Source organism: Aspergillus mulundensis, assembly GCF_003369625.1.
Source record: "Aspergillus mulundensis strain DSM 5745 chromosome Unknown scaffold_0, whole genome shotgun sequence".
In the NCBI taxonomy this organism is placed as follows: domain Eukaryota; kingdom Fungi; phylum Ascomycota; class Eurotiomycetes; order Eurotiales; family Aspergillaceae; genus Aspergillus; species Aspergillus mulundensis.
The window spans coordinates 4,975,508-4,993,142 of record NW_020797888.1 but is presented as its reverse complement, the minus strand read 5'-3'; the positions used below and the strand labels follow the sequence as shown (position 1 = coordinate 4,993,142).

Here is a 17,635-nt window from a genome sequence, read left to right as displayed (position 1 = left end):
TAAAGACACTCAAGCAATACACTTAGTGCGTGTCATGCAGGTACACACTGCAGGATGACCGTGCGTCCATCTCACGTAGCAATCGGGTATGGAGGCCATGGAAGACGCTTACAATTGCTGGTTCTGTCGGTATTCCAAACGATATCAGGAGTCGCCAACAATCCGTTGTCGACTTATCCGCTGAACTGGAAAGGTGGTCGGACGAGATTCGAATGCGGGGTATGGCCCGTGCCGGCTGCTATCGCTCGAACCGCGAAGGCCGACGAGAATCGGGAAGATAAAGGAAAGGTTCAAGAACGTGGTGGAATTTGGAATGGCCAACCGATTCACGTATAATCCGGCGATGGAAGTCAGTTGCTTTGGATGACCGGGATTCAAAGGGCCTCGATCCAAATCAGGCGTTCTGTTCGGTAGGCGACGGTGTCAATATAGCGAAGAACCAGGATCGAGGTAGGAGAATAGGGCAATGCATGCGAAGTTGGGAGAAGAAAACAAAATATTTGTAGACATCGCAAGAAAAGGAGAAGCTCACCAGCTGGATTCGCCGTCTAGGTCTAGGTCGATGTTTCACAGCTCCGATCTATTTTTACCGTCCTTTTGTCCGTGTTGGCTCTGGGCGACGGGGCCGGACAGCTCAGGAACGACAAAGTCCAAGCTGGCAAGTTGACAGGTAAGAAGCTTGGAGGTCCAAGTTCCAATGCGGAGGGCGAGAACCAAGAAAAAGCAGCAGCACGATGGGGAGTCGGAGACCCAGTTGAGAACTGAACTAGAGGTTAATAACCCAGGCGTAGATCGGCCAGAGTGGGGGTGAGCTGAAACGAGGGGAAGCTAGCACTGGCGACTGGACAGAAGAGGGCAGAGTATAGAGAGGTCGAACTTTACCTTAGGACGATAGATAACTTGAGAGACAGTTCAGGACAGATAGTAGCAATGTAGTCAACTGAAGATGGAGAGTCGACCTGGAGAAGTGCCGGAACCTTGGTTAAGGGCAGGATGGAGGGGCAGCAGTGAGGACGGACTCTGGGTCAGGAACCTCTCGTGCTGTCTCGACCAGTGTTTCAGCACCCACAGCAATTTAATCAGACAACACCTCAAACTTTGGTCTTTGAAGACTTTGATTCACTCTTGAACAGCCAGAGAGGGGCAGTACTCGAAACCGGCGCTACTGCTGCCGCTCCAACTGATCACAGCGTCTAGTCCATCACATATCACCGGCTCCTGTCAAATCACGTCGTCCTCTATCCCAGCCTCTCGATCCTCTTCGCTCCCTCCGCCGTTGATTTGTCCTGTCTATTCTGGGCACGTCGGCCTTCCCTGGCAGGCTAAGCCGTAATCGAAAGTTTACAGTGCATGATCAACACAGGCCAGGTCAAATGCGCAGCTTATTTGAAGAACTCTCGATTATCATTCATTCTGCTGCCACGACCGTGGACCGGCGGCCGGACGAGAAAATAGACGAAAAAGCAAAATACCCCTCTACACCTTACAACACCTATATTCCTGAGAGCTGCGCTGGATGATGGTACAATGAACGGATGAGAATCCGGAGCGGAATTGCGAATGAGGTCAGCAACCTCGGGTTTATTGTTGTATAGGGTAACTCATAATCGGCCAAAAATCGTAGATGCTATCATTACTGGATGACCTGTTGCGGTTTGAGCGCGTCAGTCTAATCTATCAAATACGAATTTGCAGGCTTCGGTAACGAGAGAGTCAAGAAAATATAGACAAATGACTAACAAAAAGGGTCTCAAACCTTCTCCCTCAGTGAGCCCATCCATTGCGCCAGACTGACCCCCTGGTCCGCTCTGTCTTCCACCAGCATCGTCTGCGCCCACAGACGAAGGCCGGGCTCTCCATCCTCCTTGACCACATACAGGTGTGGCACCACAATGCTGCCCACACCCTTCGACCGATGGTCCCGGCTCTTCTCCACAACCGCCCGGACCCGTCCGTTGAAGTCATTGTCCAGCTCAGGGAGGTTTTGCTTGCCAACCCGGAGTTGGGACCTATCAGCTAGGCCAAAGACGTCAAGTAGGAGCTGCGGCACCGCATCACGTCCAACCCACAGGAACTGAGTCTGGCCGTCATCGATGAGGTAGAGACCATAAGGAACTATTCGCTCGGAGGACAGATTAACAGTGGGCGGTAGGACGATTTCGCCGGTCTGCTCATCTGGCAAGCCGGCGTTATCGGGCATATCGTGAAGAGAGTACATTTTCGGGTAGATGTATTGGATGAGGAGTGGGAGAGGGAGGGTTGATAACAGGCAAAGAGCCGCAGATCTCATATCCGTCGGTATCTGCGCCGACTTGCGTAGACCGAGCTGTACGCTTGATGTCAGTAAATGCGGGCAAAACGCCAGAGGTGGTTTAAACGTACATTCTTGATCAACGCGAGGAAAAGGACAGGCAGGCCTCGAAGGTTGGCGGGGAATTGGAGGCCGCCGCCACCAACGCTTCCACCAGCAAGTTCTTTTCGGTAGGTGGATAGCAGTTCCACAGCCTTCGCTTGTAGGGCTTCGCGAGCTTGCTCCAGACCGCTTCCAAGTGTCCGTTCAACGGCTTTGTGGCTGAAGAAGGTAGCAATAGCTTGCTGGTCAGCCGAAGCATAAACGTCGGCCAGATTCTGTGTAGTAGGCAGCGCCAGGGTCAAGACTCGGATCCTGCGCTCGCCATTGCAGGTCGTGTGAAGCACCGCTGTTTGCATGCAGACGACAGGCTTTGTGACGGTCTCATCAATCGCGACCTCGACAACGTATGCTTGGTCACGAGGGAAGGCAGGAAAGGCGCAGAGATCGGAGCTGCGGTTGAAGAAGTTACCGTAGAATGTGCTCATGCGCAAACCAGTGGTGGCGCGGACACGAAGCACGGCCTCGAGACCGATTTCGGAGGACAAGTAGTCAGAAAACTCGCGCGCAAACTTGATCGCATCCTCACTACGGGCAGCATTCCAGCCGGGGTAGAAATATGTCTGACCACCTGTGTATCTGGGGAGATTGCTGAGTGACGCCACATCTTGGTACTGAGATGAGAACAAGAACATATCCACAGACACCTGCGCCTTGGAACACTCAACAGCGAAACTCTTGTAGAAGCTGTTCGCGGTCTGAAGCAGACCGCTCTCCTTGCTTGTTCCGAGAACTTTCTTATCTTCTCGCATGGTCAAAGCACCGTGGCCGACGTTGGGCAAAGAAGAGGTGAGAACAGTCATTTTACCTCCGACGGGAGAAATAAGCTTGTATCCAGCACGCAGGGCCGAGCCCATGGCGCAACTGTTGTTCTGGGTGTTCTGGAACATCTCCTGCAGCTTGTCGAGGAAGACCTCGATGTTCTCACGGCACTCACTCAGAGTTACCAGTAGATCTCCGGGAATGGGAAGAAAAGGCTCGTCTAGATCACTGATGACCAGCATACGCGGGTCGGATGTCTCTGAGCCATCCCGAGGGATGCTGAAATAGTGAAGGCTGGAATCGACGGCGAGGAAACCGAGTCTTGTCCGTCGGTCTGCATTGGGAATTCGGTCCAAGCTTTCCTTGATGCACCGGGCACTCGTAGCCAGAAGACCGTTGGTTACCGACGAATAGCTCACGTCGATCAGGAAGAGATAAACCAGCGGCTGCGGAGGTCGAACCATGTATTCCTGAGGGGCCACAAATTCCACCACTGCGTGGTTGAGATCAGCTCTCAGTGCCCTGTCTGCTGGCTTCTGGAGAGTTGTGTCCCAATCGAACGCCTGCGGTACATCGTTGGTCAGATTGCACATGTTGCAACGCCAGCGATGTCCATGGTCCAGGAATGTCACAAAGGGGTTGATATAAGATCGGCAGCGTCGGCAACGCGAGATGACTTGGTCTGGGATTACTGGAACTTGGTCTTCGGCATCGTGGAGGGCAGCGTATGGTTGAATGACAAGAGCGAAGGGGAGTTTTGACTTCTTCAGAAGCGAGTGCGTTGTCGGGACGGCATTGAGTGTGGAGCGCACATATTTCGAAGGGCAGTTCGCATAGGGAGAGGGGTAAACGCTGGTCTAAACAACATGTCAGCCATCATCCCATCACATCGAGCCTTCTTGTCGAGCACATACCCCAGGCGCCAGGACGATAGGAGGGGGAGGATAGTCGAGCTCGGCAACATTGAACGGCTGGGTGAGCAGGTCGGTCGGGTAGAGTTGATTGAGGGGAACTGCTCGCGGGGCCTGGGGAGCTTGGGGAGCCGGTTGAGGTGGCATAAGGTGAGGATCCGTGACACCCATAGCACCAAACTGCTGGGTCATCTGTGCGACTCCCGGGGCAACTGGAGGAGCATATCCTTGAGCCATCTGCGACGGATCGGCTCCGTAGGCAGGCTGTTGAGGGTATGCCCCGTAGCTACCACCGGCAGGCGGCTGACCACCGAGGGCAGCATTCGCACCGGAGCCGAACTCGAAGGCCTCTCCAGCATATGCTCTCTTCTTTTTCCCTCCGGCGTGGGCTTGTGGAGCGGGAGGAGCTTCCCCGGGCTGCTGAACAGGGGCTCCATAGCCCGCGGGTTGTTGTCCGTACCCTTCCTGGGGAGGGTAGCCCCCTTGTGGAGATGCCATCGAGATTTCCTATAACTTTCCGGTAGGGAATATTCCGCTTATTCGAATGTCGTCCGGCGGCGTTCTCGGAGAGGGATGGAGTCCGGTCGCGTAGCTCGCTTCAGGTTCGCTCTGTCGGACAGGTCAATGCTTGGGTCACGGACAGAGGGAGAATATCTGCAACTAACAGCCGGAGAAAAGAAATTATCTATGAGGGATGTGGAGTAGGGGTCGAGAAGGGGGGTTGTGGGAGGGAGCCCTGGAGTTGAGGTCAACTTACAAGTCGAGGTCGGGTTACGGTGGCCTTTGGGCCTGCGCCAATCAGAATGCCCCGCAGCTTAGCCGACTCGAATCGAGATACGGGGTAGCCTGGTATCTATAGCTATGTCATCTCTCAACCAGAAATTTGATGATCGTGTCCAAATAGGAATGGACGCTGTCCAGCATTTGCTCTCAAGACAGTCTTCTCCTATTTAACCTAAATATCTAACTTTCTTCCCACATCATCCGACGTCGTTCTCTAGAAATGCGGTGTATATGGTGTCAAGTTTGGGGCTCAGAGCTCAAATGCTGGGTTTATTGGTTTTATCCTAAATAAGACCGAATAAATAATTGACTGAGATACATATTATTTTGGTTTTCACAAGAGTCTAAAGGATAATGCCATAGATATAAAGTGGCTTGCGTCAATAATATCATAAGTATATATAAACAACTTGGGCAAATAAGACACAATTTCATTGGTATCAGACATTATTATGGACAGTCTACGACAGCTAGGCCATTATAATTGATGCCAAAATCTCGCTCACTATATAAGGCGTAATACGTGGCATGGAGGTTACTGTGGAACTAGCATCAGGGATGCCCTCTATACTGTGATTCTTTGGAATAGGATGCTACAAAGCAAAGGAGCGCGGTAGTTAAAGCCGAGCAAAGCGGCCAACAAAAGATAGCTGGCGCAGCTAGCTGCTTTAATACTTATAGCCTCTGGGACTACTAACTAGGATGCATATCTATTTGGTAAGCTGGCGGGTTGCACAGATCTCAAGACTGACAGATCAAGGTGTGCGACGAGTAATATTACTGAACCTATGCTCAAGTGGCTCTGTGGCCAGGCTGTACCTATATAAGAGACAGAAAATGAGTGCATGTTGGGTGGCAGTCAGTCAGTCAGTGCTATTGCCATTGCTTGTTGGGCAGCTGATTGCTGTGGCGTCAGTAGGGACGAGGTGAGAGAGCCACTAGACCAGTATGCCAAAGTATCCTATTTTACTCTGCCACTGTTGTTTTTTGATAGAGGTGATCGTGAATTCGTGATATTAGACCGGAGGACTGGAGGACTGTCTGGGCAGTATATGTGAGTTGGGCAGTCACAGCTATATATAGAGAGCTATGCTTATAATCAATAAGCTACACCGATGTGGAAACAACAAGATCAATAAAATAACTGTGAAATAGACCATATAAAGTAGATATAAAGTAGATACTTTTCAGGTTAAATGCCATGGTTCCGTCACCAGGATATAGTTCACGGTTGCCCTGCCAACGCGTTAGTCGCTTGCTCGCACCACAATCTGCTTCACTCCGCTTTATCCTGCAATAATCATCGTCTTATGCTCGAATTGCAGCTTTCACCCATTACTCCCGGCGTCTTTGCATTTCTTTCATTCTGATTCAAGCTTTTCTGGGTTCATTGATTTGCATTTCTCCTGTGATTTTAGATGAACTACTTGAATCTCCGATATACCTCGCTCACGGCCAGTTATACCATGCTACGATAGACCGCGAGGCCAGATTAGACGGACAGAAGGGACTGCGATACGGCGGTCCTCTATTGTTTTACACCAAGACGTTGAGCAGTTGTCTACACAATGAGCGTACGTGTTGTCGCGCGGGTTCGGCCGCTGTTGAAGTCGGAAAGGGATGTCGACATTATCCTACATACCGGATCTAAGCATACACTACCTCCCAAGGACGACAAGAAGGTCTCTAAAGAGATGTCGAAGCTGGCCGCGCTGAGGGATAGGGATACACTCGTACGAATTCCGAACCCGAAGAACGAAAATGAGGAGTACTCTTTCCAATTCAATGCAGTCTACGATGCGGAGGCGTCTCAACAAGAGCTATTCGAGGCAGAGGGTTTGTGACTTGTAGCCTGGACTTGAAGCAGCGGTATACTAACAGATATGATAGTTACCCCGACCGTCAAGCATCTATTCAACGGTTTTGATGTCACCCTCTTTGCCTATGGAGTTACTGGAACGGGAAAGACGCACACAATGCGAGGTGGTAAAAGTCTCGCTGAACGGGGTGTTATTCCGCGTCTCCTGAGCAGCATATACCGACGGAGCCGCAAGATGGAAAAGGATAGCGAGGGGCAAACTTCGGTCAGCGTTTCCTTGAGCTACTATGAAATCTACAACGACAAGGTATTCGATCTATTTGAGCCGCCGGAGAAGAGAACGATGGCCGGCCTACCGCTTAGGGACAATGGTGGGAAGACAGTGGTTGTGGGCTTGACGGAGAGGCCGTGCCACAGCTTGAAGGAGTTTGAGATCCTGTATGACCAGGCGAATATCAACAGATCTACCTCCGCTACCAAGGTTTGTTTATTGATTCACGACCACAATGATACAGCGCAGCTGATGGCCTACAGCTAAATGCCCACTCGTCACGGTCACATGCTATCCTCTGCGTAAAGGTTGCGATCACTACCGGCGACCAAACTCGTATCAGCACTGCATCTGCTATTGATCTTGCTGGCTCGGAAGATAACCGCCGAACGGATAATGACAAGGAACGGATGGTAGAATCTGCTAGCATCAACAAGAGTCTTTTTGTCCTGGCCCAATGTGTGGAGGCGATCACCAAGAAGCATCAACGTATACCATACCGAGAGTCCAAGATGACTAGGATCCTGTCACTGGGTCAGAATAACGGGCTTACTGTGATGATTCTAAACTTGGCCCCCGTCAGGTCTTATCACTTGGACACAATCAGCTCACTCAACTTCGCCAACCGCACCAAGAAGATCGAACTGCGCGAAGTGGAAAACGAGCCAATCTTCAAAGGACCTCCGAGACCTGCAGCTCGACCCTCATTCACAGCCCAACGGCAACCTCTTCGGCCATTGGCAGCATCTGTTAACGTCAACCTCGCTGCCAATAAAGATAAGGAGGCTTCGAAGCCCGGCGATCCCAAACCGGCAAAAGCATTCAACGTTTATGCGGACAAACCAAATCCGAGGACGTCTGCTGTGTTCAAGAAGCCAGAGATCCCTAGCCGACCTTCAATAAGCTCAGAGTTACCTGGACTACGCTCAGCGAAAGCTAGTCGAATCGCGCAACCCCCGAGAGTCCCTCCGAAACACCAACAGGAGGATATCTCTGCTAGAATCGAGGAACTCGTGGAGAAGAAGGTGGAAGAGATATTGGCTGTGCGCGCAGTCAGCGAGAAGTCAAGACAGACACAGGTTCGCGAGCTGAACGAACAGGTCCAACGGCGTTTGGAACTTCTGGAGCAGCGCATCGAGGGCTCTGAGGATAGTAGGGCCGAGGGGCTATCATATCTGCTCATGGCAAAACAACACCAGGGCCGTGGCGAAGACATCTCAGCGCTTAAGATGTATCAGCTAGCTCTTCCGTTCTTCCCGCAAAACGAAAAGCTCGCCAAAAAGATCAGCAACCTCAAACAGCGCATCCAGGACAAATCCCGCCAGGAAATTGAAGTAACCTGCACCCCCGCGGTAGAGGCTAAGAAGGGAATGGGCAGTTTGCTTTCTCTGCCGTCATCTAGGAAACAAGGCACCAAACGACCTGTCGCTGAAGAGGCCGACGCAGACTACGAAGACCAAGACTCCCACGTCCTTGACTCAGACGCCGATTTCGACTTGACAGAGACGTCTCACCTCAAGCGCAAGAAGCGTGCAAAGACAACCAAGCAAACAAGCCCTGAACTGGATCTGGTCTCCCTAGATGGCGACGAATCTATCCCGTCACCTCGAACAATCCACCTTCTTTCCATAATCAACTCCCGTGACGTCAGCCAGATCAAGCTCCTCAAAGGCGTCGGCGTGAAGAAGGCCGAGGCTATCGTGGACTGCCTCTGTGAGATGGACCAGGGGCTTTCGGAGGAAAGTCAGGTCCGTATCAACAGTCTGGCGGAATTAAGCAAGTTGAAGGGCTGTGGTGTAAAGACGGTTCAGAGTATGCGGGCTGGTGTTTTGGTATAGAAAACTCTGCGTTTATGCATTGCGCTGCATCTTCATCTGAAGCATTGGAATCGCGTCGCATTTCTCATTTGCATTTCGGTTTTGGTTTTGGCTTCACGTTTACCCTATTCGGCATTCCCCATATGTTGTCCCTCTGATGATTTTTTGTTTAGTTGACCTGCATGCTTGATTTCATTTCGCAAGAGCATGGTATAAGGTGCGTTGTCTATGCATTATGCATTTGCATCTATATTGAAGCGAGGGCGTTTGGCGCTTATTTACCTACTACTGCATACTATAGGGTTAGTTACATAGTCAAAATATGCATGATTTAGCCCTAGTTGGGGCGTTTCCCAATCATACCCAAGGGCAACAACATTCCAACCGTGATCATGATCTGCTCACAAAGACAAGACACAGTCCTAAACCCTAACCCTCAACCCCCACCCACCCCCCGGAACAATCCCTCTCGCAACCCCATAAAACACAACCGCAACAGCCATACTCCCCGCACAAAACAACTCCATACCCAAATAGCTCCCACTCAGCGGCTCCGGCAAGAGCGCCCCAGCAATGGGCGTCCCCGTGAGAGCCGCAAACGCCGCAATGGCAAAATACGTCCCGCTACGCACACCAATCTGCCGGATATCGGAGATCTGCGCGACGAGAGCCGGCGCGAGAGAGACGGCTGAGCCGCCGGTGAACCCGTACAGCACGGCGAATGCGATTGCTGGCCCGTTGCTTCGGCTCGGGAGCCAGAGGGCTAACACGAGGATTATACAGGCGAGCGTTGTCAGGATCATGAGGTTGAAGCGGCCGAGGTGGTCGGCGATATAAGGGGGGAGGATGCGGCCGGGGATGCTGTGCGTTGTTAGGGGTTTTCTACTGAGGTCTTGGAGGCCTGACTAACCTTCCAGCATTGAGAATAGCGAGCAGGTACGACGCTAGATACGACGACATACCGTACCTCTGCGCCTGGGTCGGGATGAATGCAAACGGGAGAAACAGCCCCATATATAAGAAGAACGTACCTGCGCTCGTTAAGACGAACGGGATCTCCCGAAGAGGCCTCAGGAAATCCAGCGGGTGACACAACGGGCTTCGTCGCTTATGCTTCAGTCTCGAGCGGATGGTCCCATTTGTGATGATCAGCAGGAACAAGCTTGTGAACGCGCAGGTGCGGATCGCCCAGCCAAAGTCCACCAGCTGTGTGATCCGCGCCAGCATGATAGGGAAAATGATGCCCCCAAAGCCTGAGCCGCTGACTGTGATTCCGAGGGCGAGGGCGCGGCGGCGACGGAACCAGGTGTTTACGCAGTTGATGCTGATGTGGAAGAGAGCGCTTGTGCCAATTGGGCTGCAGATGCCTTGCGCGAGGAGGAATTGGTAGTATTTTGAGGAGATGGAGATCATCATTAGGCCGAAGAGATGTAGGAATGAGCCGGAGAGGAGGACCCAGCGCGGGCCGAAGTTGTCGAAGATTATACCGACGAAGGGGCCCTGCGTTGGAAAGTTAGTATGGATGTGGACGTAGATGCTGCTGAGTAGGGTATTGTAGGTGTAGCCGAACCCCGAAGAACATCATGAAATACTCCAGTGAGGTGATCCATGTTATTGCGCTCGTGCTCACATCTCGAAGCTGGTGGGCTTTGTAGTAGTCAATGAAGACACCGATGCCTATATCGATCTATGTTGGTCAACTGGATCTTGAGGTCTGAATGTGCTGAGATACTCACAGCTGATCCAGCCGAAGCTCACGAACATGCCGCACCAGGCACCGACGACCGTACTCCATGCTCGGAGTCCTCCATCTGGAGGTGCATCAGCCGGAAGTGAGCTCGGAGCTGATGCCTCTCGAGACCGAGTCCGTACTCCGAACTTCTCTTGATCGATAACCACAGCTCCATTCGCTACGGTCTCAATGAAGGAGCTCCGTCGTTGGTTAGGCGTCTCGTACTCGACGGTCGAGATATGAAAGGGAGCACTTTCGTCCACAGTTACAGTCTCACTGCTAGACATGTTCTGCTTTGACCACCGAACGGTAGCTAGACTGTGTGTTCGTGGGAGGAGTAGGACGGTAGTGCTCTCAACATGGGAGGACAGGCCATAACGCATGCTCGCGCAACAAGATAAGGAGGGGCCGACTCATTCTTGCGCATTCGCAAACAGCAACCGGTTGTCTGCTTGGTCTGTGCCGGTTGTTGCTACACGACATTCTTGGTGACGAGGTGACTCGGGGTGAACCCTGGCGCGGGCGCAAGGAGTGGATTCTTCAGCGTTGCCTGCTGCAACCTTGCAGTCTCATCCAGCCAGCCTCGAACCGTGCTCCTCCACTTAGATTGATGAGGACGAATCTAACCTTCTGATCTCGAATTTAGGGCTGGCTGAGCTGGTCCACAATATCGTTTATCCTGTGCGGTACGTGGTACAGCTTCTGCAGTGTCGGAGTTGTACAGCGCTGACGAATGACCATGCATGGACCTGCCTGCATATTTACATAAGAGAAACTCATCTGAAGCCTACTAATTGGAACTCCGAAGGGCATGGAGAGAAGGAAAAACCACACCGGCCCCTGTGCCTTCTCTAGCGTCGTTACATGACCAGGAAAGCAAAGTCCGTGGTCGCAGTCCTTTCCGTGGCCTCGATAGCAGAAACTGACATAATTGGTTCCCTTAAGATAAGCATAAAATGATATTGGCAGATATCATTCTTCAGGAAAATATGATGGGTGTATACGGAGTATGTGTTGTACAGTTATCGTCTTCTATGATTGTCCCGGCTTCTCGAATGTGACCTTCCCATCCTTTGTCAGGACAGCGATACTCTGAGAGACACCCTTGATCTCTTGTTCAATTTCATCCACCGTCCTTGAGCCAGGAACTTTGCGGACGTCGGCTTGCTCGGAGTCAGTGTCCTTTGCCTCTGACTTGGGAGGGAGGATCGTGAGGCCTCGAGGTGTGCTTGCGAGTTCATTGACCTCTTGGGTGCTTAGAACATCGCTGACCCGGGATCCGCGGGATTGTAAGAGGATAGTGGAGGGGCCGTCAAACTGAAGGAACAGCCTATCTCCCCAAATTGTCATCCGCGACCACGTACGGACACTGTGGAATATCCGCATGGCGGTTTTCCATGAGTCTGTTTCCGACATGGCTTTGATGAACTGTGTGTTTTGGAGGAAGTTGGGGAGACTTTTCAGGCCTGGGACTTGGAATTTCAAGGTCGTTGACTTGAAGCGGTAGGGGCGAGGAGGATTGGGGCTCACGGTGTAGGCGACCACATTGCTTTCAATGGTTAGCGGCTGCGGTAGTAAAGAGCAGTCACTCAGACATACCTAGGGTGGACAATGTATTGCTCGCCCGCCTTCAGCTCAACAGAGTATAGTTGGCCGCTTCCAACAAGAGCAAGCAAACCCCTTCCGGTGACCTCGGAGCTACCCCAATGAGCCATGCTCTGCATAAATCAGTCTAGCCCTTCTAGTGAACGAGACCGGAAGTACCAACCAGGCTTGTGTTGATCGTTGGACGGATAGTCAGCGAGCGACCAGTCCATGCCAGCAACGCCCTTCTCTGGGCCACCATCCAATCGACAGAGCCATTGAGATGAACAACGGCGAACGATGTAACGGGAGATCGAGTGGAAATCAAGGCAGTGACGGGACTAGCGGAGGAGACCTATATAGCACAGATCAATACCTGACGTTCCAAGGCCGAAAAAAAGGAAGAAGTACTTTCTGGTATAGGAATGGCACACCAACAGGAGCCCTCCGAAAGGGCTCCAGAACACTCAACGTCGAAATCACCTATACCGGCACCATCAGCCAAAGCGAACGTTCGAACCCAGCCTGTAATCGCTTACATTGTCCGCCTTGCCACTCAACCCAACTAGCGTTCCGCGCCGTGTGTAGAGGTTCTGTGAGGCCGAAAGCGAAACCGATAGTAACGAGTATGGTGCTCCGATGACATCGAATCGCGCATCTGCAATGTCCGTGAATTAGCGACGGATATTTTCCGACGGATACGAAGACCACATACCGGCAGACTCCGCAGAGCTGGGTGTATCAACAATGGGCACGTTGCCCCCATTGACTGTGGCCGGTTGCTCCGTAGGCGAGGCACGAATCTGGACGTATCTTGCTTGAGATCCGCGATGCGATGACGCAGGTTGTCGCGTTTGGCGAGGGAGGACTCGTGTCCATGTGAGCGTCCTCACGCCTCGCCTCAGGGGTTGGACCATTTTCCCGCTTGCGAAAAATGATCTAAGATAAGATACGAGAGGAAAGAGGTAGGAAGGCTTGCTTGCTGTTGCTTCGCTCCTCCGCGGTCTCCTTGAAACTTGGATTTGCGCTTCCGAATCGGGAAAAGCGTTTAGGGTCGGCCTCGGCGTGGGATTTTCCGAAGTATATGGAGTGACGTTGCCCTATCTATTACGTAGTGCAGAGTACAGTAACTAATGTAATAGTAGATGTGATGTTTGTGCATATTGTACTGTTTCTCAGCTATGGCTATATACTATTATGTAGAATAGGCAGTGCTTTAATCACCAATGTAGGACTGGCAGAAAGCAAATCAACTCAACAAGACCCGGATTTCTCCCGTTGTGCGCGGGAACAACCTCCTTAGGCTTTGTTCCTGTTCGCTTCCTTTTTCATCTTTATCATCTCCTTCGTCCTCCGCAACCGCACCGTCAGCTTGCCCAATGCATCTGGCCTCGTCAGCTCCAATAATCATACCCTCCACAAATTCGAAATCACGGCAAAACGCCTCAACTGCTTCTTCTGTAACGCTCTTCACAAAGGTCGCATTCTGCACGCGCTTCAGATTATCCGTGGCGTCCATGAGTGCGGAGGGGAGGAAGTCGTCTAGTTGCTGACTGATAGCAACGAGGGCCTCGGGCTGGAAGGCCGCGAGTTTTGCAATGGCGGCGAGATCTTGATCTGTGCCTGACCCTGGAGATTGCGAGAAAGTTTGCAGGGCAGTTATGAGGACCTGGAGGCCTGAGGTGTTGAGGAGATAGCGGTGTTGAATCTCCAGGAGCTCGACACGGAGAGTGGAGAGTGTTGATGAGAGAGGAGGAAGATGCGTTGCTGTTGCGAAGGGGAAGGGTGATATGGAGGAGCGTACGGTGATATGAATGTTTGTAAGGTAGATTGCACGCGCAGTGGGATTGGTAAGTTCATCTGCAGAAGATTTTGCGAGGCTGAAGAACGGATCGAGAGCTGCGTGGAGGACTGGTGTGAATTTGTTTTCTTCGATTCCGGGCGTGGTGCTGAGTTCGTCTGTTCCTAGAGATGCTTCGTGGGCTCTCATCACGGATGTTAGAATCTCTAACGAGTCTAGCAGGAACTGGGGCGCCGATAGATCGTGTGGAGGCGCAAGAGCGGAATGATCTGTTGAGAGGTTGCTGACATCGTCGCGCATTATTGTCTGGAAGTGGTTCAATGTGAACTTTTCGAGGGCTTGGAGCAGGTCGGCGAGGTTGGAGTTAGGGCCCATCAGGTTAGAAAAAGTGGTCTGATAAAAGGAAAGTAGATTGACGACCTTGTAGCAAGTGACTGGATCATCGTGGCCTTGGATCACCAGTTCAACACGCTGCCGCAATGAACGAGCAACCCCAATGAGATCACGACTGACTAGATCGCTGAGGGCCTTTTGTCCGTCAAAAGTAACTTCTGCATCCTCGTCGATGCGTGACCACGGCTCGCTGCTTAGACCGGCTCGAATTCCCTTGGCAAGCTCATCACCCTCATCAACAAACAAGGCTTCCAGAGCTTCACGCTCTGAGACCGTTGTGGAGTGAACCCACGCGAGCATATCTCCAATATACCTCAGGGGGTCATGGGCGGAGAATTCGATGGGCTTCACGGCATTATCGCCTCCAGAGACGGCATCAGTTAGGGCATAATGGAACGCATCTGACAGGACGTAGTCTCTCGCTTCTGCGAAGAAGTCCAGACAGCTATGAAACAAGCTTGGACGCTCAGCCAGCACACGCAGAGCGCGGCGGATAGTGCTACTGATTCGGGGATCCTCGAGATTCAATGACTTGAACTCTTTTTGAATCCACCTGTATAGCTTTTGATAGGCCGAGTTCAGACTCCTAGAGCTTTTATCCATGAGCTCAAGACCAAGCCGCTCGTTTTCTGCACCCAGCAGAGCTTCGCAGTCACGGTGGACCTGTTTTACCCGCGCAAGGACATCGAAAAATTCGTCGTTTATTGGCTCCTCAACCGAAGCCAGCACCAGGAGCTCTTCATCCGAGACTATGAAATGCTTCGTGAATGCATCCAACAGACGTTGTTTCGTTTCGGCCTCTTGCTTCTGGTTCATCAACGCAGATGCCTCTTCCAAAACCGGGTTCGTGTCCTGCTTGGCCAGCACGATGTGCTTGCGCATTTCGTCGCATGTTTCTTTCAAACTCGATATGACGCTACCGATGCGTTTCAATTGCTGCAAGCCTGTCAGCCTATAGCCTTAAGGCCCCAATCGCCTTGCCCGTCCCTGGCCTGATCCGCTTACCTCCGCGACGTTGCCAAAGTCCCTCACGATCTCCGCATTGCAATCCACTACCTCCTTCTGCACATCGAGACGCAATTGCCTCCGCACCTCCGCCGTGTTGTGAATACCCCTGAGGTTAAGAGTTTCGAGCGCATCGCGTATATCCGAGTCCGCGTACGACACGGAGAGTACACTTGTCAATCGGTTTGATAAGGCATTGGAGCGCTGTTGGAGCGGGGGTGAAAGTGGCGACGATGCTGGAGATGAAGTTCGAGGCGATACGCTGGAGGAAGCTCCAGGAGGAGGAAAATAACTGCCAGTAGCCATGGGGAGTTGGCAATGGTTCAGGGACGGTCCTGCAAGAACGGTCTGGATCGTGGGGTCAGCGGAGGCGGAGAGAGAAAGATCGCGGGATCAACAATCTTGGCCTGACGACGAACTCAGACCCCATTCGGTCGACCGACTAGCAGACCAGTCAACTTACACTCGTGTCCTTCCAATTGCTGCACAAAGGCACAAATATTTACGTCTAGGCGCGAATTCCTCAGGTTTTTCGTCATGGACAGCCCACTTGCTTCCCCAGCCAAGGCGCGTCAAGCCGCCATTCAGGCCAAAGACTGGGCATACGTGAACTCCTGGTTAAGCCGCCAGTACGCACCGAACCCGATCCCCAAGTTCGAGAAAAACGAAGATACCCTACGCACTCTATTAGCCCTGGCTGCGGCGAACGAGGCAGCAGACGAGGAGGCAGCGATGCTCCACCATGCCCGCCGACAAACGATTGAAGGTTTCAAGGCTCGAGAGAAGACGGAGGTTAAGCAGAAGGTGGAACTTCTGGAGGCGGTAGAGTACTCTCTTGACGAAGCCGGTGAGCGGGATCTCGATGATCTAGCAGAAACAGTTGTTGTCTTGGGCGCGCTGGGAACCAGCACCATGGATGTGGGTCAGTCGATAATCGACCTCACCAGGGAAGAGTTCGAAACTCAGGACCAGATGAAGAGGGTTGAGAGCTTGCAGAGCTATCTTACGCGAGAAATGGTCACTCTACGCGAACAACTCGAAGAGCTCAAGTCGAACCCTGCGTTTGAGATGCCTGCCAACCTTCCTGCGCTTACATCTGAATGGACAAGAGGTACAAAGTTGCTTAATGCTAAGGTTAGTGAGTATCAGGATAGGTCGACGGCATTGGAGCGGAATAGCAACAAAGGCGCCACTCTTGAGAAAGTCATGTGGGCAGAGGAAGAGGTCGGCCGAATGGTAGAATCGGTCAAGTCCCTCGAGGCTATGATCCAGACATTCCACAACCTTCCCAAAGACATAAATGGTGCTCGAGCCAAGTATAAAGAATTAGAAGAGGAGCTCAACCGACTCATCCGGACACGGGACTCTATGTTCGAAGGCTTGGTGGACAGATAGGGGCTTGGTTTACTCTTATATACGAACGGCCGACGATGCCCAATTACAATCAAATATTCTGGGGATTCATTGTTTCACATTAAGCTTAATGACAAGTCAGGTACAGAGGCTACCTAAGGTATGTTGGTATCGTGAAATTCATAACACATTCATGAAGCGAAAGCTGATGCTCGGGGCAATCATTGACAGGTAATCAGTGAGAAGCCATCATCGGGAAACGATCACATCTAGTGGTCACCGAGACCGACAGCATTCTTGACCTTGTCGCCACTAGACATGCTATCAGCACAATGCTTATTGAAAGAAATCATCAAGGCCACTTACATAGACCGAGGGGTGCTGCCGTGAGCATGGCGGTCGTCCGCACGCTGGGTCTTGTCAAAGGCCTGCTGGGTGGAGCTCTTGTTGTCATCGGGCTGAGCGCCGCGAGAGAGGCGGTCGGTAGTGTCGGTGACGGTCTCCTTCATTCGTTCCTGGGTGGACTTGCTGGAGTCAGGAGTGATCTCCTCCTTGGCCTCTGCAAAGCTTGTGAGTTCACGTGTCTCTGTACCATAACGGAAGAGTTGACTTACTGGTAGAGAAATCCTTGCGACCAGAGTCAGACATGATGATAGATGGTTTATTTGTTTGGGGTTGGAAAGTTCAAAGTAGTCTTAGTTGATTGGTCGTTGTTTGTGATGGTAGAAGCTGATGATGAAGGAGCTCAAAGGACGGTCGAGGAAGGAGTATATATAGCTTTCTGGCACTCTAATGAACGTCAGACATGACGTTGAGTCTCAAGAATCCAGAAGGCAATCGACTCCCATCCATGATGTTGTGCCTTCCCACCTCCGACCTTTTTGGTGGTGTACGAAGTAGATCCCAGTATCATCTTCGGCTTGTGAAAGTACGTCATTCAACCGGGGGACCGTGGCGAATAGGCGTTGATACCGCAGGGTCCAGTAGAGCGCAC

The 17,635-nt window shown here is 51.9% G+C and overlaps 7 protein-coding genes across 7 annotated transcripts; 2 read left to right on the top strand and 5 right to left on the bottom strand.

Moving 5' to 3' along the window:
• Nucleotides 1-1,750: 1,750 nt before the first annotated feature.
• DSM5745_01367 (COPII subunit SEC24) lies at nt 1,751-4,581 on the bottom strand (the record flags this gene model as incomplete). Its single annotated transcript, XM_026743383.1, has 3 exons — nt 1,751-2,326; nt 2,383-4,029; nt 4,087-4,581. 3 exons carry the CDS (start codon nt 4,579-4,581, stop codon nt 1,751-1,753), a joined length of 2,718 nt encoding a protein of 905 aa, XP_026609228.1.
• Nucleotides 4,582-6,434: 1,853 nt separating this feature from the next.
• DSM5745_01366 (kinesin family protein) lies at nt 6,435-8,794 on the top strand (the record flags this gene model as incomplete). Its single annotated transcript, XM_026743382.1, has 3 exons — nt 6,435-6,702; nt 6,757-7,166; nt 7,220-8,794. The coding sequence occupies 3 exons, from the start codon at nt 6,435-6,437 to the stop codon at nt 8,792-8,794; spliced, it is 2,253 nt and encodes a 750-aa protein (XP_026609227.1).
• A 401-nt stretch (nt 8,795-9,195) lies between these two features.
• Nucleotides 9,196-10,792, bottom strand: DSM5745_01365 (uncharacterized protein; the record flags this gene model as incomplete). Its single annotated transcript, XM_026743381.1, has 5 exons — nt 9,196-9,634; nt 9,684-9,717; nt 9,805-10,273; nt 10,404-10,450; nt 10,510-10,792. The coding sequence occupies 5 exons, from the start codon at nt 10,790-10,792 to the stop codon at nt 9,196-9,198; spliced, it is 1,272 nt and encodes a 423-aa protein (XP_026609226.1).
• A 745-nt stretch (nt 10,793-11,537) lies between these two features.
• DSM5745_01364 (AIM24 family protein) lies at nt 11,538-13,006 on the bottom strand (the record flags this gene model as incomplete). Its single annotated transcript, XM_026743380.1, has 6 exons — nt 11,538-12,054; nt 12,105-12,223; nt 12,274-12,444; nt 12,501-12,572; nt 12,629-12,747; nt 12,805-13,006. The coding sequence occupies 6 exons, from the start codon at nt 13,004-13,006 to the stop codon at nt 11,538-11,540; spliced, it is 1,200 nt and encodes a 399-aa protein (XP_026609225.1).
• Nucleotides 13,007-13,338: 332 nt separating this feature from the next.
• On the bottom strand, nt 13,339-15,594 carry cog6 (Golgi transport complex subunit COG6; the record flags this gene model as incomplete). Its single annotated transcript, XM_026743379.1, has 2 exons — nt 13,339-15,219; nt 15,289-15,594. 2 exons carry the CDS (start codon nt 15,592-15,594, stop codon nt 13,339-13,341), a joined length of 2,187 nt encoding a protein of 728 aa, XP_026609224.1.
• Nucleotides 15,595-15,825: 231 nt separating this feature from the next.
• On the top strand, nt 15,826-16,683 carry DSM5745_01362 (uncharacterized protein; the record flags this gene model as incomplete). Its single annotated transcript, XM_026743378.1, has 1 exon — nt 15,826-16,683. The coding sequence occupies one exon, from the start codon at nt 15,826-15,828 to the stop codon at nt 16,681-16,683; it is 858 nt and encodes a 285-aa protein (XP_026609223.1).
• Nucleotides 16,684-16,910: 227 nt separating this feature from the next.
• Nucleotides 16,911-17,289, bottom strand: DSM5745_01361 (heat shock 9/12 family protein; the record flags this gene model as incomplete). Its single annotated transcript, XM_026743377.1, has 3 exons — nt 16,911-16,953; nt 17,008-17,200; nt 17,256-17,289. The coding sequence occupies 3 exons, from the start codon at nt 17,287-17,289 to the stop codon at nt 16,911-16,913; spliced, it is 270 nt and encodes an 89-aa protein (XP_026609222.1).
• Between the last annotated feature and the right edge of the window lie 346 nt (nt 17,290-17,635).